Genomic DNA, 25,486 nt, shown 5'->3' on the forward strand with positions numbered 1-25,486 from the left:
CAGGCAGAGTCAGGGCAGAACTAAATATGGCTGGCACCTACTGTGTGCAGAAGACCCAGACAACACTGTGAAGAGTACATGAAAAAAATGCTCATCTTGCGTTAGTCATTGAAGCATTCTTGAACTTTGGAGCTAGCAAAGCAAACTTGCCTATGGTTTCTTAGCCAAATGACTCTATAGTAGAATAAAATAATAATTTGTAAAGGATACTTTGCTATACACATTGGGGAATGGGGGAGCAGCTAATCTGTGGGCCAGTTTTCTCTATTGGGGTTCATCTCTCCAGGCTCTAGGGCTATAATTAAGGTGTCACAACTCAGTCTTGTGCTTGGCTCAACTGGCATGAATGGGGTGTGTCCTTCTGTCTCCAGTTATTGGTTCTTTGCCTTTGTTAAGAACTTGCTTGGAGTTACTGTAATATTTGTGTATCTGCATGTGTGTGCATGCTTTTGTGTTTATCTATGCACCATATGCATGCAGAAACCAGTGAAGGTCAGAGGGGCCTTGGATACCCTAAAACTGGAGTTAAATAGGGTTGTGAGATACCAGTGGGTGCTGTGAACTGAACTTGGGTCCTTTGCAAGAGCGGCAAGTGCTCTTAACCTTTGAGCCATCTCTCCAGTCTGCAGAGTTACTCTTAAGTTCTCTCTTTTGGGACAAACTCTTCCTACTTTTGACCTCCTGAAAAAAAAATGTAGTTCCTACTATACATGTTACCCAGAAATTGTTTCTCTGTGTGAGTAGTCAGACATTCTTTACTGTTTTCTGTCCTAACTTGAAAGGAGGCTAAGCCTTTGAGATTCTTAGTGACATCTCCACTGGGCAGAACCATGGACAGCGCATAGTTCTGGTTAAATCAGAAATGTACCACCTTCTATCCTAGCACTTAGCAGGTATTCAACCGTTGTCGCATGGCTAGATGGATGGGTGATTGATGAATTGATGGAGGGATTGATAGATGGATTGATGGATGGGTGATGGTCAGACAGGTTACTCTGTTGTCATATAGAATAGAGGCTGACTTTGCTGACATTTCTGCTTAAGCAGCTTGGAGAGGCAAGTGCCCAAGGGAATGCTTGAGTTTGAGTATGTAAAGCATCTTTTCCCCAAGACAAACACTATAAACACACTGAAAGCCACTGCTAATGAAAAGTCCGATGCTGGGAAGAAGAAGGAGGGGGCAAAGGGAAAGACTCCAATGGAAGAGAACCTGGGCTGGTGTCTCTCCATAAGTCATCTCTGCTTGATTTCACCCAGCTATTTGTTTCTTTATTTTTTATTTCTGAGATTCTAATATAATTACATTTCACCTTCCTTCTCTTCCCTTTATACCCTCCCAAATACTTCTCCTCATTCTCTTTCAAATTTATGGCCTTTATGTTCCTTAATTGTTATTGCACACACAGATACACACACACACACACACACACACACACATTTCCTAATATGTATTGCTGCATACATATATGTATATATTCCATATATGAATATACCATATTATATGGTATAGTTATTATACCATAGTCAATATGTTATTATATGTTCCTAAATATAGCCTCTTCAGTCTGTATTATGCTACCTGTATGCATGTTTTTGGAGCTGACTATTTAGCACTGGATAGCCAGTTGATGTTTTTGCCTCCTTGGGAGGACCACTTTTCTCACTCTCAGCTTCCCTCAGTTGCCTATAATTCTTTGTGGGTTGAGGCTCAGGACCTTCCCCCTATTCACTTTGGTGTTCTATTGGTTTCATTCTTGTTCAGTCATGTTAATGAGACTTTATGGGTGGAGCGTCTGACATTACAAGGAGACACAGTCTCACAGCAAACTCCCTCCCTGTCTGTTTGTATTCCTTTGTTCCTCAGTCCTGTGTCATTTATGAGCTTAGCATGTATGCCCTTTTTTTGTGTAAATCTTATTTGCTATGCAATTGCCTTTGGTTCCTTTATATATACCAAGGCTTATTGTCTTTTGTGTTTTAAGCACTTTGGCTCTTTTATATATACTGAGGCTTATTGCCTTTTGCATTTTGATTTGTAAGATAATCTGTCTGCTCAGTACATCCATCTCCTTTGTTCTGCCCTGTGGAGAAAGTCTGCTGCCTAAAATTAGAAAAAAGAAAAAAGAAAAAAAAATAATTTAAAAAGACTCCTTTAGAGAAATATCTTCTAAGGATTGCATCTTTGATACAAACAAAGACTAATATACAACCCTGATGTTAATGGGAACAGCATTGTAGCTGACACACCGGGCCCATAGTACCTGGTGTGAATGGGAATAGTGCAGTGTGATTGACCTACCAGGCTCCACAGTACTTTAAGCACCTTCTGTCATTTCTATGTCCAAGAAAGGAAGAGAGGTCTAAATTTTTATTACTAAAGACTATAGTTCACAAGTCAATAACTTGCTCTTTTCCGTCCTTAGGGTCCTAAAGGCACAGCAGGGCAACCTATATATTCCGTATGTATCTCTTTATTCATGAAATATTCCCAGTTCATCGGGAACTAATCACATCTACTGGAAGGTCGCCGTACTCATGTTTATCCTTTCTCTCTTAAACTTTCCAGCCCTGTGAATTGATCCAGTTCCTGAGGAACCATAGTTGTGAGTATCTGAATGTTACAGTCAAGAGCATCAGTGGTTAGCAGGAACTTGGGGCTGGGTATGGAGTGGGTCTGTGGAATCAGAAGACTGAAGTCTTTGGAGAGGAGCCTCTGTAATAGGATTGCTTTGGGACTGGAGGGACATCTCATACCCAAGGAAAAAGAAAAGGCATAAAAGCATGGACTCATAATGTGTAATGTATATTAGAAGAGAAAATATGTACATGGAAGATAAGAGCAGCTCAAGGGCATATGAATTAGCTTTATTATGATGAAATTATATATGAATTATCATTATTAATATAACAATTATGAGCAAAATGATGGATGGCAAAGTACTCAAGGGATGGACCCAGAGATACAGTGCATGTTCAAGTACTTGAGTATTGAGTTTGGGTCTCTGGCATCCACATAAAAAGTAGCTAGGCACTTTCTTGTGTACATATTATGTGCACAGAAGGGGACACTACAGTTATATGCATCTTTAGTTCCAGCACTGGGGATTTTAGGGAAAGAAGATCACAAATCTAGCTGATGGCCACTGGGCTGTGCAAAATAATGGTAAGCTCCAGGTTCAAGAGAGACTTATTCCCAAGGAATAAGGTATGCTCCCATCCCTGGCTTCTGCATGCATACAAGTTAGTGTACCTGCACATATACATGTGTGGAGGAAGGGTTAGAAGTCTCTTCAGCACAGGACAGGAGGCCAAGAGGAGTGGTAACAGGGGAAACAAATGCTCAGTTTTTCTAGGCATTGCCAGTCTTTTCATGGAGACCAAACATCTTCCTTAGGAAGACCCCAGGTGAGTGAAGGCTAGTCACTGCAGAGTTCAAGACTTGGAGGGATTTGTTTTCCAGCATTGATTGAAGTGAGTCAGCTGGTAGTTACCTGGAGAAAGGGTAGGTGGGTTGCATAATCTGGTAGTGTTGAGTGGGTTGGCACTAAGCTTGTAAAGATAAAAGTTGGATGACATACCTTTGTGAGTTGGTAGAAGGTATCACCAAGGCTAGCATGAAGTTGAATCCTGGTCTCACTTCTGTGGATCCCCTGTTCTGCACCAGGTCTCTTTCACCCAGGGACTAGAGACAAGTTCTAAACTGGTAGTTGGGACCCTCCCCTGAGAATACAATTAATTTAGGAGGGTAGGGGGCAGGCAGAAGATGACTGACAATAGAATAGGAAGCTGAGCAAAGGCATATAAAGAGAATTTTAGGAAAATAAACCCACTAAATAATATTTAGTGATTTCTCCCAAAGTCATCTAGAATGTCTTGTGAATCCAAAGTCAATACACAGAGAGATGTTTTCAGCCTTGGGATATGGAGAAGGTTGGAAGTTACATGTTTGATGTCATCAGCTGTCTGATGGCTAGGGACATCTTAGTGACCACAGGATTAAGACAGATATAAGGTGTTAGTATGGTTGATGTAAGGGTTCATATGCCAGGATGGAAGGCAGCTTGTCACCAGTGCTAATGAACTTGAAAAAAAGAAGCCTGGAATGGTTCATTCGCTTCCTCGGAACTGAGTCAACTGAACATGGAGACTGTCAGGCCTGTGGTTTATTAAAGCTTTTTCAGCACTCTCCTTGATGTGCCTGAGATTTACAGTGAGACCAGATGCCGCCCTGCTCACAGAAATCCTTGGGGAAACTTCTGGAAGTTAAAAAAAAAAACAGTTGTATTTTTAATCAGAGACAAAATTCATTTGAAAATCCCTGCCCTCCTTGGTTCTACAAATAGAGAATCCCAAGGCATTCATCAGGAAAGAAAGCCAGACCCCATATTTTAGCCTTGTGTAGTTGAATGAGTCTCAGAAGGCTTTAAGACGAGAGACAAAGCAAATTGGATTTCAGCTCTCTGGCCATTTAATCAGAGCTGGATCTATTCTGTTTCTACAAGTCACCAGTCTTTCAACTTCAACTACAATTCTGCTGAAGCCGGCCTGCTCTGGTTCACAAGGGGAAATGGTCAGAGATGCTCCCAGATGAATACAGCTGCCCGGACAGCTCCCAGTTCCTTTAACCATGTTTTCCTGTAACTTAGAAATTAGCTTCATTTTAAGTGAGAACCCTAATCTTCATTTGGTTGGGATTCTATTGTTTAGATTTTTTTTGGGCTCCATGTTTCAAAATTATAATCAATCAATCTCTCTCTCTCTCTCTCTCTCTCTCTCTCTCTCTCTCTCTAGCCTGTTGGAAAGGTAAGTCTTCTGGCCATACTGTTCTTGATGAAATAGCTACTGTCTTTTGTTAAGACCAATTTGAAGAAAGTCTTCCTCCCCCAGGGAAAAGGGGACTTTCATCTTCTATGCAGACATTCCTCTTTTGATGGTGGCTGTGCCTGTAGTGTCATATTTTCTACCTGAGTGCAGTGACTCCAAAATCCCTCACACTATTGTCCCTTCTAGGGTCCGTCATGGTTTCCTACTCATTACAGAGTAGTTCCTATTTTGGGTGTAGACAGGAAGGTCCAGGGAGCAGGGCTCCAGTTCCTCTTTACTGTTCCCGTAATCATTGTCTTCTTAGATGTGATCAATGTCTTGCCTCCCTCTGACTTACATTTCGGCCTGCCATTTTACCAAGTAAAATGCACAAACCTTATATATAAAGGTGTGTATATATACATGTATATATGCATTTATACACATATATATATATATCTCACTATATATGTATGATACACACACACACACACACACACACACACACACATACACACAAATGACCAAGCCAGCTCAGTCAGTCAACAGGTTCTCCAGTGCAGGAGTGAGGATTAAAAAGAAAAAGAAAAAGAGGAGTGAGGATTTAAAAAAAACATTGTAACATGACCCCAGCCAGTTCTGAGGCTGAGGCAGGTTTATTTTTTCCCAATCCACTTTTATACTATTTTAATTATATGCAAGCACCAAGGGTGAACAATAAACACAAATAACCAAGGAACAAGCCAGGCAATAAGCAAAGTCCCTCGATTGATCAATTGATCGCTGTTTCTAAGGGCTTATCAGAATAACTGGAATATCTGAGCCCACTTCCCTGTCCTTGGCCAAAATCAGATTCTTGCCTGAAGCCTACTTCTTTTGTTCCTTCCTAAGATTAGGATTCCTGCCTGAACTTACTTCCCTGTTAAACCCTAAAATTAGATTCCTGCCTGAGCTTACTTCTTTGTCATGGCCTAATGTCAGATTCCGTGCCTGAAGCCCACGTCCTTGTCCTTGGCCAATGTCAGATTCCTTCCAAGTGGCCCCCCAAAGGCTTTCCACACATAAACCTATATATGTATCATACATGTATGATATATATACATACATACATAAATATGCATATATAAAGCTATATATGTATATCATGCATATACAACACCCCCCACACACACAAACACATACAAGACACAGCTACAAGCTACATACAAGACTGAGGCCTAGGCTCTACCTTGTCTGAGCCAACTTCACTGGTGTAAAGGTCATGGGAATAACTGTGATCTAGTGAAATCTTTTTAATAATTTTGCTTTTCATTGTCACAGAAAAGTGTCCCGTGTATCCAACAGAGCTGGTATTTGCTCTGGACCAGTCCTCCGGTACCACAGAAGGGAGATTTAATGAAACAAGGGACACCATCACTTCAATTGTCAATGACCTCAACGTCAGGGAAAACAACTGTCCCGTGGGAGCGCGGGTTGCTGTCGTTTCTTATGACTCGGACACCAGCTATCTCATCCGTGGGTCTGACTACCATAGCAAGAAGCATCTCCTGCAGCTTCTTTCCCAGATAAAGTACCAAGTGCCCCGGAAGGCCAGGGACATTGGCAATGCAATGAGGTTTGTGGCCCGCAATGTTTTCAAGCGGATGTCTCCGGGAGCCAACACCAGGAGAGTTGCTGTGTTTTTCAGCAATGGCCAGGCAGTCAACAGAGCATCCATCCTCACGGCCACAATGGAGTTCAGTGCCCTGGATATCAGCCTTGCAGTCTTTGCTTATAATGAAAGAGTTTTCCTTGATGAGGCATTTGGGGTAAGAATCTCCCTTGTTTATTTTTAAGATAGTAAACACTGCTAAGGCAACAGGAGAGCTGTGTGGAGTCCTGGGGGCAGAGGTGGATCCTCCTTACAGTGTTCTTCACGAGTCAGTACCAACCAGTTTGCTTGACCCTGTTATATGCCAGGCCCTGGAGCGAGAGTTTTATGTAACATGTTCATGTATTCACAAAACACTGACTTGAATGCATGCGCCATCTCCAAGTTAAAACTCAGAGAGCTGGAGTGTCTATGAACAGATTTACTTCTAAATGACTACTAAGTGTCTATCTGAGATATTAACTCAGGTCCATATGAAATAAAGGTATGTGAGTGGGTGCTCTGCTGTGCCTGTGGGTGTTCTGCTGTCACTGTGGGAGCTCTGCTGTCCCCATGGGCGCTCTGCTGTCCCTGTGGGCACTCTGTTGTGCCTGTGGATGCTCTGCTGTCCCTTTGGGCGCTCTGCTGGTCCTGTGGGTGCTCTGCTGGTCCTGTGGGTGCTCTGCTGGTCCTGTGGGAGCTCTGCTGTCCTTGTGGGAGCTCTGCTGGTCCTCTGTTGTCTAGTACTTCTCAGAATAGCCATCTTCTTGCTGTTGATTCATCAGTCAATAAGTCTTAACCTCCAATGGAAAAAGCTTAGGGGAGCTGTGAGCCCCTAAAATGGTTCAGGATATTTTATATATATGAATATTTTCCCCTAAAGATGTTCTTCATCTTGGGTCCCACAGATGTTAAAGGAATCAATATTCCTCCATCTTGCTTGCTTATCCAAAACAAAACAACCTAATCCCAAATCCTCAAAAACTGCAGACCCTTTTCATCTACTGTCCAGTGACTTTCAGTATATTGATTACTTGTGAAACACATATTTGTGTGTGTGTGTGTGTGTGTGTGTGTGTGTTTGTGTGGTGGGGAAGGAAGCACAGGGCAGCTGCAGTGGGGAAGAAGGCAGGTGACAGGACGTGATGTTCAGCCTGCAAGCTCCAATGACTCATTTCTTCCAGCAAGGCTCCGCCTCCTAAAGATTAGCAGCTTTACAAAACATCACTGCCAGCTGGGGGCCAAGCGGTCAAACACAGGAGCCAGTGGAGAGTATCTTACATTCAAACCACACCTGGTTCTGGAGCTGGGTGGAGTGATTTCATTGCTCAGGAGGCTACAGAGATCTCTTCATATGCATGCATTTCTATAATAAAGGGGGGGGTATGCTTGCTCCTGACTCTCACACTCACACACACACACACACACACACACACACACACACACACAGGCAAACAGACACACACAAACACACAGACATATACAGGCAAACAGACACAGACAGACACATACACACAGAACACACAGAGACACACATACAGACACACAGATATACACACACACAGATACACATAGAGACCCACACATACAGACAGACACACACACACACACACACACACACACACACACGGCACAAAAGTTCCTGATAAGAAAGATCTTAGAAGTCAAGGTCTTTTGGTTCCTGGTTCTAAGTTTCCCTGCCTCCATAATTTTACTCTCTCTGCAAAAACAAACAGCAACAACAAAACCCAAGTGACACCTCTGCTCTGAGAGGTACAACTAGTTCTAGGATAGGAGAAATCTGAAGGATGTCAAATTCAGTTTCCAGTCTCTGCTGGCACCACTTCCAACCCCCACGGAGGCCTCAGCCCCGGAGCACTCCAGCTGCTCCCCTCAGCACCCTATCCCAGCAGCTATTTATCACCCTTCTCTTACCACAGAGCACCCTTCCTGCTAATGCTCGCTGCAGCCCAGGCTGGAGCAATGCTTCTGACAGTCCTTCCGTGCACACCTCTGCCTCGACGCTCTTCCCCACTCTGGAGACCTCCCTCCTCCTCCAAAGCCCTCTCTCTGTACTTTTCAACTTTGGATTTTTATGTGTGTTTAAAAAATGTTGCCACTGTGAGAGGCTGGAGAGATGGCTCAGCAGTTAAGAGCGTGCGTGCAGAGCAATGCTCTTGCACAGGACCTGAGTTCAGTCCACAGCACCGTGTCAGGAAGATCCCAACCGTTACTCCAGAGCCCCAGTTATCAGATGCCTCTGGCTCCTGAAGGCATCTGCCCTCAAGTACCCATACCCCCACACAGATACACACCCACACTCGTAGTTAACACAAGAAATATTACTGTTTTTACTGATATTATAGCAAACACCCCACTGCTATAACCAGTATCTCTGTGTGGAGATAAATATTTTTATGTGGTTTTGGCCACTTTTTACCCTTCTGAGCCACCACAGACTCCTCACACTATTTTGAAATAGCTTCTTTGGACAAATTGATTTGAAAATACTGTCACCTCTTTTTCATCTCTGCGATTTGCCTCAAGTGGAAGCCAAATTTGCAGCACCCCTCCCGATGTTTCAAATGTTTAAATGTATAAAAATGTTTCAAGTTTTGGACCGAGTCTCTAGAAAGTTGTTCTGCTCTGTGGAGTTCCCTCCTGTGAGCTGAACAGAATGGACAGCTATTAAGTGCTCCGGCCTTCCCCTAAAGTGCTGCAGTTTTATGCTTGCTAGAGGACTCTCTGTCCATGATAGATCACTTACCCACTTCTGCCAAATCATTCTAATCAAGAGAGGAAGAATGCATTTCCTTGACCCAACTTCTTGCTTTAGTTATGACCCCATTTCTTAGTTCCCCATACAGTTATTTCTCAGGAAAATTGCCTGTTTGCAGTCTGCAGCGCCTCTTCTTGCATATTCTCCCTCTCTCCTTCCTCCTCCCCTCCCTCTCCCCTGTCCTTCCCTCCTTCTCCCTCCCTCCCTCTCTCTCTCCTCTATTTCCTTCTCCCCACCTCCCCCATTTCTCCCTCTTCCCTCCCTTTTGCTCCTTCTCCCCTCTCTTTTTCCCCCCTTGATCAGTTTCACTCCCGTCTTGATATGCTGTTTAGCTTGAACCCATGGACTCATCTTGCTTCAGCATCCTGGGAGCTGAGAGCAGGCACAGACAACAACCTGGCTCTCACGTTCTCTCTTGAACAAATCCTGGTTACAGATTATTCCTGCTCCTTTTCAGATTATCCTTCTCTCCCAGTTTCTAGGTGAGTTTCATTTCAATGGTACCTAGCATTTATCCATTCTTCCTACCCAACTCTGTTTTGAAAAGAAATGACTATTTCTCAATGTAGAGATGATGTACTTAGTTTTATGTTTACGGTGGCTCTACCCCACTAGAGCATAATGCAGAGACATTTTTATCTATTCTGCTCCTTTCAGTACCCCAACATCAAAACTATACCTATACCATTGTTGGCATCCAATACGTATTTGCTGAATCTAACCCATAATTGTTGGATGTGTGAGTAAATGAAGAACATGGGGTTCAATCCCGTGAACTAATTCATTGGTTCACAGAGTGAGTGTGTAGGTTTTAGATGTGGGGCCAAAAATGATCAGCTGTAGAGTAACACCCAGAGTGTCTAGTTTTCTAAGAATTAGAGGAATAGCATATAACTCTCATTCTAAGGCTGAAGCCATTACAAGTATGTTCAGACACTTAGCCCTTTCCAGAAAGGCAGAGGGCCTGGCTTTCCTCATCTTTCTGTGATCTGAGGGAGCGAGAAAAACAGCCCTGGACAAAGCTGTGGATTGAGGGGTTGTGTGTCGCCAACAGGAAATGGTATTGCTCCTTTCATTGTAATAAAGGCATCTGATTTGCATAGGACCACAAAAATAAAGGACCCCAAATTAGGTATTGACTCAAAGAATTAATGAATGAGCATTACACGTTGCTTATTTTGATGAATATTAGAGCAAAAACAGTAATCAAGAAACAGATGGGTTGAGAATGAGGGGTAGTCATGGAGTGACAATGGAGGACAGAGGGGTCACAGCAAGGATGCAAATAAGATCAGGGACTTCAGTCTGTTGCTGTTTGAAAGAAACTTCTTTGTTGTTTGTGATTGAGAAGGTCCAGGAGACATGAGGAAGACAAACCCTTCTGATGGAGTGCAGTAGGAATGCCCTGGCATCACCACCTTAAGTGACTGGTGGAGATCTACAAATCAACAGTTTCTGAAGGGCCCAAGTGTAGACGCTGGCGACGTGTGTATTCCATTGTTGAACTGAGCCCAGCTCTGCAGCTATGGAAAGGAGGTCTTAACACTGGGCTAGAGAAATGGTTTGGCAGTTAAGAGCACTCTCTACTCTTTCGGAGGACCTGTGTTTGCTACCCAGCATCCTACAAGATGACCATTTGTGATTCTAATCTCAGAGGCTCTAACACCTTCTTCTGGCCCCAGGGGCACAGGCCATGCATCCACAGACACATGCATGCAAAGCATCCAAACTCATTTAAAACATCTTTATCATGAAATAGGGATGCTGATTGTGTGTGTGTGTGTGTGTGTGTGTGTCACACATGCAGGGGTGGGGAGGAGAATAAACCAAAGGATTACAATACAAAGTTATAATGACTGTGAGCATTTTTCAAGCTTTTCCTCATAATCAGCACATAATAATTCTCTAATAAAGGTTTAAATTGCACAAACAATGTTTGCTTCTCTTTTTCAATGCAGTTTGATGACACTGGGACATTTCAGGTGATTCCGGTTCCTTCAGTTGGAGGTTATGAGCCACTGGAAAAGCTTCAGCGCTGCACACTTTGCTATGGTAAGATCGATGGGAATGATTGACTGTGCAGGAGGCTTAATGCTTTCCCAGTGGCTGTTGGATTGGGCTTTAGAGAGAGATTTCTGTTTATGACGGTAGGTTCTATTTTCAACTTTCCAGTTTTGGAAGGTGCACTATGTCAGGATTCCAATCTTTATTGTTTATAGAGTTTCTGTAGAATGTGAAAACTGTTTTTGAGAATTACCTGACTGGTGTAGTCTCTCCTGGGACAGTGCTATAGTTTGTATTGAGAGTCTCTAAACTACTGAAAATACTTTCTATGTGAGTTTGGGTATGATTGTGGATTTCAGAGACATATGCCACCTAAATCTGCTTTCAATATAGACCCCCTGTCATTAGTTGTTAGTTGTCACAACAGTCCTGGGATACTGGCCACTTCTTGTTATTTTAAATATGAAGTATTGATAAGTTCATTATTTCTTGGAAACTCTGAGTGTCTTGTGCTGTTACTGATCCCATGATGCATCTCTCTGTATGTTTTCAGACAAGTGTTTTCCAAATACCTGTGCGGAAGAGCCTTTCTTTCCTGAGAATTCCTACATGGATGTTGCATTCCTCCTAGACAATTCCCGTAATATCGCCAGTGATGACTTCCAAGCTGTGAAAGGGCTGGTGAGCTCGGTGATTGACAGCTTCCAGATCACTTCAAACCCTTCAGCCTCTGAGTCTGGTGACAGGGTTGCTTTGCTGAGCTATTCTCCCCCAGAGAATTCCAGAAGGAAGGGCAGGGTGAAGACAGAGTTTGCATTTACAACCTATGACAACCAATCAGTCATGAAGAACTACATCCACACTTCCCTCCAACAGCTCAATGGAGATGCTACCATCGGTCTTGCCCTACAGTGGGCCATGGAAGATCTCTTCCTGGGAACCCCCAATCCAAGAAAACACAAGGTCATCATTGTGATTTCAGCTGGAGAAAACCACGAAGAGAAGGAATTTGTGAAGACGGTGGCTTTGAGGGCCAAATGTCAGGGATATGTCATTTTTGTAATTTCTCTGGGCTCCACACAAAGAGATGAAATGGAAGAATTAGCCAGCTACCCACTTGATCACCATCTGATACAGCTTGGGAGAATGTACAAGCCAGATCTGAGTTATATTGTGAAATTTCTGAAGCCCTTTGTATACTCAGTCAGACGTAAGTCATTATTCGGTTATTTTCATTTGTTTTAATGGAGTAGTATTTGGTAGTAGTATTGATAACCTAAGATCAATATCATGAGATCTATAACTAATCCAAATATACAAATTTGGTAGTGACTGGAGCCAAAGCAGGCACATACCCTGAGTGGATCCCTTGGGTATAAGATGGTGAGACTTTGCTATGGTAGAACAAATCTATGGAGCAAAAAAAAATCACAGAGTGACTGGTGGTCTCCTGAGCTATATTTTTTCACCTAGAAGAAGTTCTAGCAGCTCTTAGAAAGTATGGTTTGAACATTTAAATGAGTTCATTTCCCAATCTTGGCCCAGAGTCGAGAGCTATGGGAGGGTGTGGTGATGACCAATCATGTCTCACAGGGATCCTAAAAGCATGGAGGCAGCTCCTGTTCAGAAGGGCTCGGGTGGAGCCTGAGCCGGTTGGTCGAAGGCGCCTGAGTCATGCCAGTGTTGTGGTTCACAGGCCACACTTTAAGCACCCTGGCTCTAGTCCAGCATGCTGTAAAGTGTTACCCTTGGGATACGGGCCAACCCACAAAGTGACCCATGAGGTACAAAGTTCAAAGACTGAGAGCAAGCACTAGAAAGCTTTTTAAGAACTTGACAATGATTGCTGGACCATAAAAGTACAGGGTCAGTGGACTCTGTGTCATCGAAGATGATAAAGAGCAACAGTGTTAGCCTGCTGAGGTTTAGAAATAGCACCTTGTCTTGTCCAAAAATGTCTGGAACGGTTTTCTGATTCTTATGGTTTGCAAGTACTATTAATGTCAAGTAGGTAAAGCTAAGGATGATGTAATTGCTCTACCGTTCACAGGATGGAAATCCAGCCCTCTGACCAAAAATAACCTAAGCCTGAAGTACCAGGAAGTTTGTTGAGGAATCCTTGTGTTATTCTTCCTAACACAAAATTAAATACCTAAGGCAATTAACTTATAAAAAGGAAAGGTTTATTTTTGGCCATGGTTGTGGAGTTTACTCTTCAGAGTCAGGGAGCCTGCGTTTTGTGCCTTTGGCATATCATGGCCGAAGTGTGAGAGAAAACAAATTTGCTTCCAATAGAAGCCAGGAAACAAGGCAGACAAGGAGGGGTGTGACCTAGGAGGGGTGTGACCTAGGGACCTCGCATTAGGCCTTACTTCCTAAGGAGTAGGGTGTCTCCCAGGAACCCTGACCAAGTTCAAACTCAGAGACTTCTGGGGGACATTTATCCAAACCATAGCACTGTCTTCTGGAAGATTCCAGAAAATGGAGCTGAGCCTGTTCTTTCTGGAATTCTGGCAGGTCTATCTAGAATGAGGTTTGGCCCCCTCTGTTTCCCTAGTGTTGAAGGAATGTCCCCACACCACAGCGGGAAAGTGTCTCCCATGATTCATATTCAATTGTTGAGCCCATTACCCGTTTCCCTGGGGATGCTAGATTATTGCCTTTAAACCTAACATTGACTCATTTGGATGTCATAGGAAGGAATTGAAATAAATGCTTTCAAATACATTTGATGCCAACCTTTCAACTGGAGTAGAACATTTTATTTTATAGTAATTCTTTCAGGTGTTACATCACTGTATGTCACCCCCGTGCATGCATATGAAGAACCCCTGTGCAGTAGACTTCGAGGTCATCCTCAAACAGCTTCTCATCTGAGACTCTTGCAAATGCTCAAAGTTTAGAATTTTGGCTTCTCCACCCCAGAGGCACGGCTGTCTGTTGTTCCCCACACCATATTGTCTTTTGTGCTCTCCAGATGGCTAACAATGTCAAAAGTTTTAAGAGCGTCAGAATAACTCAGGTCTGCAGGGCTGGGAAAGTGGCTTTGCAATTGAGCAAAGCTTTGACCCCCACGGTCCCTGCCTTCCTGAAAGAATGCACTTCATCTGTTGGAGTTAAATGACTGCTCTCAGATTTTCGGGTCCTCGAGAATCTTTCCCAGAAGTGCAGGCTCCAGTTCTGGGAATTTTTGCTTTTCTGTTTAAAAGAAAATTTTTGCTTTTCTGTGACATGATCCCTCCTTCCGCCCATAGCCACTGTCAAAGGAACTAATCAGAGACACGGTCTCATTTTAGACAAATAGAAAATAAAAGTGTATCCTAGAACCAGAGAAATGAAACTACAGAGATTCTTTGAGATGCTTTCATGCTTGAGTCTTAGCTCTTCAATAACCAAGGGCCTTGTTTCATCAAAATTGTTCTCCTGCATGAGAGAAAAAAATTTATAGTCCATGGTACACTATATGGCTTATAGACAGTGCAGAAAGAGCTTAAAGAGATGTATTGTGTTGGCAGGAAGTTAAAATCCTTTCTGAGGCCCCTTTTCTCATAGGAAATCAGTGCTTATTGGTGCAGAAGCAAAGAAATAATATCATGTAATAAGACACCGTCTTTTCTATGTTTGAGGTAGTAGTTTTAAGTCTGGGGAAAAAAGCCACTGAGAATCAGCATACATTGTCTTTCAGATTATGTTATCGAGGGGATGCAGTATTCACGTGTTTCTGCATTACAATTAACCCATCCCTGAAGGGTTAACCTTGAGCATATTCCCGTGATCCTATAACTCTTTGGCTCCCAAAATCCTCAGACGCCGAAGCTGTGAATGCCGTTTCTAGTTATCAGTATTTTCCATTTTCACCGTGGCCAAATGCTCTTGAAATGTGTTACTAAGGTTTGATTGCCTTGAGAGGATTCCTGTTCGGCTCTTCTTTGCCTAGAAAACCCAATTTCTCGTTTGGAAATCAAACTATAACTTTGTTCCCTCCGTAGGCGGATTTAATCAGTACCCGCCGTCGCTGCTGAAGGATGACTGCAGACTCGTTGATTTAGAGAGGGGAGATGCGTCGGGCCATGGCCTCCGGTGGGTAGCAGGGCGGCCATAGTTACAAGCACTTGTTAATTGACTGGACGGTGTGTACCTGGCTGAGGTTGTTAGGCAAAGGAACCTAACAAGGTCTCTGAGGCAAAGGCTCTCCATGGCCCCTATCTTCCACAGAAGCACCCTCGCTCAGTTCAGTGTGCTTTCCACTTTGAAGGTTTTTTTTTTTTAATTTTATAAAACTGTGAACTTCATTAAATCTCACCTTTAAAGGCATGGTTTCCTCCTAAGTGTCTGATAAACATTAACCCTGAAAAGCAAACAAACAAACAAACAAAAGTTCACAGCTCATCCTTAACTTCACTGCCCAGAGCCCGAGGCTCTGAGTTCTTTTTGAATTGGACTGAGCTTGTGTGAGCTACACCTGTTCACCTGTCACCTGTCACCTGGTCAGCTGCCTGGGCTCCCATCCCTTTGAGTAAGGTCCCATTTATACTTAATGGTCCTGACTAAAGCAGCTCCCTCTTTGACACTGATTCTTACCCCACACACTGTTCACAATCCACAGCCTTGGTTGGGCATGGTGTCCCACTCCTATAACCCCAGTTCTCTGGAGGTGGGTACAGGTTCAAGGCCAATCTGGGCTTCATAGAAAGACCATGTCTTTTTAACTTAACCAACAATGCTCTTTTTGAGCCCTTTATACCTTCTCTAAGGCACCACGGCAGCTGACCCCAGTGTCTCATCTCACTAAATCTAGATCTGCATCTGAGCTATTATTTCAACCTCAAAGCATCCAGCAGAAGACCTTATAGGACAATTGCACATGCAAACAGTTTTCGCTCATGTTGTATCTTAAGTGCAAATATGACAGTTGGTTGAATCTGGCCCCTCAAATACTGTGAGCCCAGCCCTTATCGGTTGCTTTTTAGCTGGAGCTTCGCTGAGCTTGGGTCCCTGGCCAAAGCTACTCCCTTATCTGACTGCACTAAGCAAGATTGCTTCTTAGAGGAGATATGACTTCTTCCAGGTATCCAGGAGCAACTAGAATTCATGTGCATGCATGCTTGTTTAATGCCAGATTCTCGTTTATTTGGTAGTTTAGCAAGGACGGGTCCAGCAGCCAACCCCTTGGAAAGACAGGGCAGCATTAAGGTCCAGTTGAGCAGCTTCCCTTGAATAAGCCACACAGACTTTTAAATAGAGCTGCAGACAGGATATGTCGTTACTTAAGCACATACAGACACAAGCCCAGCTGTAAATATCGTAATGCTTGTGATTCTTTCCCAACTACTAAACCCAAACAACTTTACACATCAAATCTAAACAATCAAACAAAACAATGCCATGCTAACTTCAGGCGGCGAATGCTTCTGGTTTTCTAAAGCTGAAGATTTGAAGACCAAAAGTGTACCCTATGGCCACTCTGCAGATTCACCTGGGCCTAGCTGGGCTCTGTTGTTGCCTGATAGCCTGGCTTCTTACCACAGACTCACAGACACACAAAAACAAGACATCTATGCAATGTGTCATGATGTCATTTGGCCTTCATGTGTTGCAACAGTACTATTTCATAGGTTACATCTATCTGTTCTGCCTTACAACTAAATAATACTTCTGGGTCCCAAACACCAGTATCAAACACAACTGCAAATGGTAAGTTAAGAGTGACATCGTCAAGAATATGCTTGTATGTGTTTTCTGTTATCATCTAAATAAAAACATAATTCTAAACTATCACAAAGAGCCCTTAAACCACCCATCTAAATGGTGGGCCCATTCCAAGGGTTTCATCCACAGCCTCGTTCCTCTACAGACAGGGCCTTGTCCATTAAATGACTGTTTTCTATGGTAATTGGTATCAGTCTGAGGTATAAGGTTGTTCCAGGGGCTGCTTAGGGAATGACTTCCTCATAATTTATTGACAACTCTATGTATATCAGACTTGGCTTATCCCAAAGGAATGTTCCATTGATTAGAAGTGAATGAGAGGAAAGGAATATCAAATGGAGATTAATTCATGGATTGAAATTAATTCAGAATTTTCCAGAACCCAGTTTTTTCTTTTTTCCTGTGTATGTATGTGTATGCATGTGGATGTTCATATGTGTGGGTGTGTGTGTGTGTGTGTAGGCCAGAAGACCACCTTGGGTGCTGTTCCAAGGGTACCATCTTCCCTTGTTTGGGGTTTGGTTTTGAGTCAGGGCCTCTCACTGGCTTGAGCTCTCTAAGTGGGCTGTGCTGGACTGATGGAGAGCCCCAGGAGTCCACTCAGCTTTTCCTCCTGGAGCCTGGATACCAAGCAAACGCCTGTATGGTCAGCTTCTTCATGGGCCTTCTTGGGGACCAAACTCAGGTCTTAATGATTGCAAACCAAGCCCTTTACCAACTGAGCTATCATCCCCTTTTTAAAATAAATAACTAGGGAACCATATTAAAATGTTTGGATAATTTTTTTGCATCTTTCCAACTTATTTGGACTCAGCCGGAACTTATCTTTTCTATGTCTAGATTGACTGCTACGCTGCATGAGGTTTCGGCAAGCAAGAACAGCCTGGCCAGTCAAGAGCTGAATGCTAGGAAAGACACATCTTTTATGCTAGAGGGTCATGGAGGTGACCATTTGGTTTACATTCCAAACCAAATGCTAGAGCCACATAAGTTAGCGAGTCACCGTGGAAATGACCAGGAATGTGTTGCAATGGCAAGTCTCACTTCTGGTAAGAACTTGAACCAAATGATGGACTATTTTCAGGCACCTAGAGCCTTGTCTTTTAATACTAGCATAGAATTAACGGAATTGAGGCTGGAATCTGAAGCAGTTTAGAATAGTGGGTTCAGTGGCAATTAACACAACAAAAGTAGTAGCGGATGACAGCTACAGCCCTGGGAATTGCCTCGCAAGGTCTCAGAAATGTCCACGATGCAATTAAAGAGATTAGAACATCAATATGGAAGTTTGGTATGGTTCAGAACATGAAAATATAGTGATTATCAGAGCAAGCATGAGATCAAAACAACCTCTAAAACTTGGCTTGGCCATTGCCCCAGAATTTGTGCTTACACAAGAAGGTTTAAGTTTTATTTTTGAGATACCCAGAAATGGCAGAGTGTGCAACTCCCCCCATGGCTTACTCAAAATATTTTAACGTCAACATTTTAATGGCTTAACACAAACTAATATGTAAGATAATGAACATGTAAGATACATAAATAGATCTTCATTTGAAAATGTGAGGGGCTGAAGGAGCGTCCCTTGCTCTTGCAGAGGCCCGGAGTTTGATTCCTAGTACCCACGTGGCAGCTCACAACCATCTGTCATTTCACTTCCAGACAATCTGTTGCCCTCTTCTGGCATCCGCATGCACTGTGCACACATGATGCACGGTCATACGTGCAGGCAAAACGTCCATACACATAAAAGAAAATATACAGTTAAAATAAAAAAATGTGAAATTTCAAACACACTACTCAGTCATCCAAACTCTGCATCTATAATCTTCCAAAATAACCATTTGGCCAGAATGTTGGCATTTTAAGTATTGTATCCAATGTATCCTATGCATGACTCGAATATGCAAATATAAAAGAAAAAAGGTTGAGCTTCATGCCATATTGCTGATTCTCAGCAGCTTCCTGGATAGCTCTTCTTTTTCTTAGATTTAACACTTGTGTCCCCATAAGTATTTTGGAAGTATAAGTATTTGAACTTTACTTTTAATATAGCCAAACTAGCTTTTGTAAAACTACAGTAAAGAATTTAAAAGCTAATCAATTATTAGTTGAAAAAGAAGCTGTGTTCGCTTTAAAAAGAAGATTCTCAGTAAACTTGGACATGTGTCATACTGTGGTGTCTGTGTATTAAACCTGTATGCGACTTCATTAAGGCAATTTTAAACTCTTATGTCGGCATAGCCTGAACAAGAGAGTTAGATGCTCTTTTAATTGGATAGTGTTGATTTTGTTTGTTCACTGAATGGTACGGAGATTACAATTTTCCTCAAGGCACAGGAATCCATTCTCGCTTATAGAGAAGAATAAAGTGCATTTTGGCAGAGGGTCAGAGTGGGAAAGGGTGGTTTGTGATGGCTTTGTTAGAGGCAACCATTTTGGAAATGGATCAGAGAACGGGGAGGGGGAGGGAGAGAGGGAGACTTCCTTGCAACCATCAATAGTGAGACAATGACAGCAATTTAAGAAGAAAGGCTTTTTGTTTGGCTTTCCAGATGTCTGAACAATCAAGACCCTTGGCAGCCACTGTGGGTTCAGTTTGGTTAAAGAAATAACCTGTCCACATTTGTATCAGGAGGATAAAAAGTAAACAGTTTCCCCACCAAAGTTCTGAAGTGTGGGGGGATTCCTGTAGAGGACTGAGGTTGTGACAGCCTGGGAATAGTGCCTCAGACCCGGGGATGGCATGTTTATGTCTTTAATCCCATAAATAAGTCTGAGTCACAAATGCTGTCTGTCTGTCTCTGTCTCTTCCTGCCCTGCCCTGCCCCGCCCCGCCCCACACCACCCTTCTCTTCTCTCTTAAATCTTTTGTAACCAGTTGCCAAAACCTGTTAAGGACTTTCTGTATGATGGACTGTCCTTCTGGGGTCAGTTGTGATTCCAAACCTTTACTCACAGAGCAATAAGCCTTCATAAGTTCCAGATGCACGGTACAAATTAGTTGGTAACTTCGATGAGTGCCTCCATATGCCGAGGGCATTGCTCACTTAGCATGTGATTCCTGCACTGATGGCTGACCTTTCTGTCCTTGAATGGAGAGGCCTGAGAGAAAGTCCTCAGTCTCAGCCATTTAAGAATTTTATAGTGCCTGCACCCTGTGGGCTGGCAGCGGGCTATCACCATCTTCCACAAGATGCCCGAACCCTGCCCGCCTCCCCCAGTTAGCCTCTCCGCCTGCTGCTTCTGCCTGCTCTGGCTTGCACCAGACTCATCCTCAGCCCCACTCTGTGAGGCTATCTGGATTCTATATGGCCTCTGGTTTGAAACCAACTGTTCACGTGACTCTTACAGTGAGGTTCCTCCCTCCTGGCAGCTGCATCTGGGGAGTCACTAGAAATGAATCCTCTAAGTGTTCATCCTGGGCCTAGTCAATCGTTAGTTCAGGAAGTGGAGCCCCCAAAATGATGGATTTAAATTTTTGTGCATTTGTTTCTTTGTTTTGTGTGTGTGTGTGTGTGTGTGTGTGTGTGTGTGTGTATGTGTTGTATGTAGAGGGTTAGAGAACAACTTGGCAGGAGCTGGATTTTCTTATATCATGTGGGGTCTGAGAATTTAACTGCCGTATCTGGAGACCTTTATTTATTGCCACAGCTGAAGGGTGATTCTAGTATCTGGTATGGGTGGAGGCTACAGCATCTACATCTGTTCATTGCTGCTACCACCATTACCCCAGGATCTTAATTTAAAACAACAACAACAACAACAACAAACTCAAAGGAACCATAAACTAATAATAAAATTTTGAGCATAAAACTTCAAAAGCATTTATCAAACTGAGCTTTTTTCAGTGTTGGATGCATCCTTTGTCTCCCCCACAGGCATATTGCTTTCCACAGCTTTATTCAACTGCATGTTCTATTTTTTTTCCCCACACAGTATCGTGTCTAACATTACCCAAATTGCTGTAAACTCTGTACTGATTTTTCTAAATACTCTCATAATGTCCCTTCAATGAATGGATATCTTTAGCTATTGACCTCTTCTTGAGCATGTTAATTTGATTTTGATTTTTGCTGCCACATATTCAATTTGTACATACATTCGATTAAACTCAAATCTGCACTGGATGGCAGAGTTGGCTTCCGAGCCATCCTTGGAATGTCAATCTGCTGATGGTCTGTGTCGCATCAGCCTCTGGTCATCTGCACCAAAGACCTGACCGGTTTTACCAACGCATGTCATGTGGTTGGTTATGGCTATGGGATCACTTACAAATGATAAATGATGAAGTACATTCATTTACCAAACCTGAAAACAACGTAAATGGAATCATTATTTTGGAGAGTTATTTTCAAATAATTTTGGCAATACAGTTCTGCTATTTAAATTTTTTTCAATTTAATTTTTAAAACTTGCTTATAATAAACACCCCTAGAAAACATAAAGCACACAAAACTTTATTAAAACCGGAGGGTGAGTTTGCGGGTGCTTTGGGTGTAGTGATTCTTGAAGGAGGTAGTGCTTTTCCTCAGGAAGCAGGCCTTTTCTTCTGACTCTGGTTTCTGAGCACAAAAAGGTTTGTAAGTGATGTTCTGACAATCTGAGAACCACCTAGAAAAATCAAGGCCAAGAAGAACATTTGTTCTTTCTGTTTTAAAGCTATTTCTGCTTTAATGAGAAGAGGTTCTTACATAGAAAAAAAAAAAAAGAGGGTTGCAAGGGTTTTGGTTTTCCCTCGGCGTGTTAATGGCATTCAGTGCTGTGCACAGACTGTGCTGCCTCCCCTACTTTCCCGGCTCTGGAACCCTCTAGCCTATGACCTCACCAGACAGAGGGGAGGACAGGCCTGGGCCGCTGCGTGAGATGGGAGAGGTTCGTAGAGTGCTGCCAAGTCCTCTGCAGATAAGCGCGCAGTGGACTCGTCCTTTCTGGGGCCCGTGTGAGTGCATCTGTAAGTGAGGCCAACAGGCTGCATTTTCTTTTCTTATCGAAATTCTGCAGAATTTTACCATTGCAGGAAGGATTTTTGTAGCCCTAGGAGTTTTCTTCTTGTTTACTTATAAAGATTAAATTTGTGTAGCACTTTATAATTTGTTGGGAACTGTGCAAATTCCTTTTTTTTTTTTTTCAAAACCTTGTGAGAGTGTCAAGTATTATCATGGCATTTTGTAGAGAGGAACTGAGGCTTAGAGACGAGCCGGGGTCGGGGGTCACTGATTAACAACAGGCAGAAATAAGACTCAAACTCCTAAGACCTGTCCATAACCACTGCTCTGTAAGGCCCACTGGAGGAAAAGGAAGGCTAATTTTATTTATGTCATGACATACTTTTAGAAGAAAATATTCCCTGATGGCTTCTGTCAGAAGGAATACCAATAGACTGAAGACAACTTTCTTCAGATCAGGCCCCGGAGCCTTTCTCTACCTGGTTAGTGTGCACTTTACTGTTTCTGGTCTACCCTGACGTTTGATGACTCCTTCATCTGAAGGAGTCTGCCATTGTGACAGATTGGGAAAGATTCTACTTATAGGCTTTTGTTTCTTGACTAAATCACTGGACATCTGCATGCTTAGGTCTGCTCAGGTATGAATTGGAGCAGTGGCTATCCCAGTCTCATGCTAAAAGGAAGATTTGATGACAGAAGGTAGGTGGAGACCTGAACCCAAGACCTAAAGTAGATGGAATGCTTGGTTTAGTACCAGAAAGCAGAAACAAAAAGAAAGCACCGCCAATTTCATGGGTTACAGTTGGGGAAACGTTGAGCTTGAACAATACCTGCTCCATGGGGATCTAAGGGCTGGTTTGGGGGTTAAGAGCTTGCTGCTCAGTGGCTCAGACGACCTGGGCTTTATTCTCAGCATCACATGGTGGTTCATAATCATCCAGTTTCTGGGGGTCTTGCACCTTCTTCTGGCCTCTCTGAGCACCAGGCATGCATATGGTGCATAGACATGTATGCACAAACACACACCACATACACACACACAAAGATAACACACACATACAAAGATAACACACACACCATTTTTTAAAAAGAAAAAAATCAGATATTTTTCACACGAATAGAACTCAATACATAAATTACCTTTGTAGCTTATTCAAAAAAAATCAAACAAACCAACAACCCTTGACTAAGATGTGAAGTTACTGCAACATGTTTTTAATTCCAACATTCAGGGGGCAGAGGCAGGCGAATCTCTGAGTTTGAGGCCAGCCTGGTCTACAGAAGGAGTTCTAGGACAGCCAGGGCTACACAGAGAAACCCAGTCTTGAAAAATAAACAAACATAAAGCAAAACAAAACAAAACAACAATAACAACTGAAAAGAAGATGAAAAGAAAAAACCCATGGCTTATTTTGGCACTGGCTGCGGTCCAAGGCAGGCCACTGGATCCCTCACAAATGCCTATGAGATTTCCCACAAGTGCCATGACCGACAACCCTACTGATTTAGCACACTCATCCTGTACAGAGGGCTCATTTCTTCAGATGCTCCCCGCTCCCTAAATTTCCCTCCCACCCCCGCTTGGCTCCAGGCTCACCATCCTTGGTTAAAGATGGGCTTCTCTCTGGAGAGCACTTCCTAGGAAGCCTGACCACATCATTGGTTCCATCCAAGTCTTGCGCGTGGCGGTGAGCCAGATCTCGGCCCCTCTGCCCTTTTAACTCTGTTCTTCCTCAGAACCGAAGGCAAGAATTTAGTTACGTTGACATCTGGGGAGAACGTTGAGCATTGCTGCGAGCTGTGTACATGTTTTATTTAGGCTCCCGCCAGGTTTTCTTAAAAGAGAAATATTTCCAAAGCCTGAACCTTCCCAAATAACATAAATTTAGACTCAAAAATAGAACAATCCTACTTTAAGGTTGGACTAAATTTTAGAGTTTTCAAAGTACGGTCATCTATATTTAGTTTTTGGGAGGTTTTTTGTTTTTTTTGTTTTTTGTTTTTTTGTTTTTTTCATGAAAATCTAAGTACAGAGGGAGCCTATTTTTAAGGGTTTCTTGTAGGTGGTTTTTGCCTCTTTGGAAAAGGATTTGTTGCTGGGTACTTGGAAGGGGGAAATGAGATTTTAGTTTATTATAAAAACAAAACTAAAAATGAGAAAGTGATATTTCTAGGCATACATGGAATGGCATTTGACAACTCCAGTCAGTCAGTCAGTCCTTCCTCTCCTACTATAGCATCGGTGTGATCATGGCCTCTATGTTTATGGAAGTCGGCTGGTTGGCCCCTAAAAAGACTGGTAACTGAGAGTTGGAAACCGAGCTCTTGGTGATAACACAGATAGAGGTCAGTCAGGCCCAGAACTGTGAATCCCCAAAAGGCAGGAAGCCCATTCTCTCCTCAGCACAGTCAGGCCCTCCTGTGCTGTGGCTGTGAACCCCAGATATGGTTTGATGGCGCTGTGCATGACGTAGTGCCGACAGCGAACAGCACTACAGGACACACTTATTTTCTGCTGATATTTAATCAGGACCATACGTTCCATAAGAATGTCACACTGGGGTTCTGGTAGGGAATGGGAGCCCTGTACATTTCAAACAGGCGTATGAAGTGCCAAATCCTGCCAGTTTCTATAAATGTACTAAGAACCTAGCACATGTGTGGCCAGTTGTTTATGCTTTGAAAGAAGCAATCACCACCACCTTCTCAATACACACACACACACACACACACACACACACACGTGTACTGATCAATATTTTGTAACAGAACCTCCTCAGGTAGAATAGAGGGGCCAAATCCAGGAAAAGAAATCCACACAGATGAGGTAACAGTGGCTAAGAACACATACTGCTCTTCCGAAGGTCCTGAGTCCAAATCCCAGCAACCACGTGGTGGCTCACAGCCTTCTGTAATGGGATCCGATGCCCTCTCCTGGTGTGTCTGAAGAGAGTGACAGTGTACATATACATAAATACATTAAAAAGAAAGACACTGGACTTTAGGAGGCAAAAGTCAGATCCTGGGAGACCGAGACACAGGAGGTGAGCAGCAGAGTCTCTGCTTCCCATACCTGAGATTCTGTGTGAAGTGAGAATTTTAGGTGAGCCCATGAGTTCCCAGAGATGAGGAAAGGGAACTGAGAGCTCAGGGAGCCCGAGGTCTAAGCTTCGCAGACAGAGAAGAGAGCTGTGCAAGAGAACTCCAGAGATCTGTAGGTGCTCTCCCGACATGACTCACCAGAGTACAGTGCCTGTTTGTGTGGCGTGTGCATGTGTGTGTGTGTGTGTGTGTATGAGCACACTCTCACAGAGTAGGACACTTGGTGAGTAGCAGCTAGTGAGCCCCAGAAACCTCCTGTCTTTGCACCCCACAGTGCTAGGATTACGGGTGCAGTCATAGCCAACCTTCTACCTGGGGGCTGGGATTCAAACTCAGATACTTATGCCAGCACAGCAGGAGCCTTTAGCCACTGAGCCATTTCTCCAGTGCTCAAGTAAATAGCAGGCTACTTGAAAATATAGCAGTGGAAATTACTCAAATGAAAAAAAAGTTCAATAATTAGAATAAAAAAAAATCAGTGATTTTCTATATTCTCTCCCAGTATATGAT

The 25,486-nt window shown here is 43.1% G+C and overlaps 1 protein-coding gene across 1 annotated transcript in view; it reads left to right on the forward strand.

The window, feature by feature from the left end:
• The window catches only part of Col6a5 (collagen type VI alpha 5 chain), a 99,910-nt gene that overhangs the window by 64,646 nt on the left and 9,778 nt on the right, over positions 1–25,486 (forward strand). Inside the window, exons 30-37 of the mRNA XM_052187443.1 lie at positions 2,424–2,459; positions 2,567–2,603; positions 4,792–4,803; positions 6,124–6,611; positions 11,171–11,264; positions 11,770–12,426; positions 15,206–15,296; positions 17,766–17,974. Coding sequence (XP_052043403.1) covers positions 2,424–2,459; positions 2,567–2,603; positions 4,792–4,803; positions 6,124–6,611; positions 11,171–11,264; positions 11,770–12,426; positions 15,206–15,296; positions 17,766–17,974 — 1,624 coding nt within the window. The remainder of the gene's footprint in view (positions 1–2,423; positions 2,460–2,566; positions 2,604–4,791; positions 4,804–6,123; positions 6,612–11,170; positions 11,265–11,769; positions 12,427–15,205; positions 15,297–17,765; positions 17,975–25,486) is intronic.

The sequence above is a fragment of the Apodemus sylvaticus genome, chromosome 7 (assembly GCF_947179515.1).
Source record: "Apodemus sylvaticus chromosome 7, mApoSyl1.1, whole genome shotgun sequence".
In the NCBI taxonomy this organism is placed as follows: Eukaryota; Metazoa; Chordata; class Mammalia; order Rodentia; family Muridae; genus Apodemus; species Apodemus sylvaticus.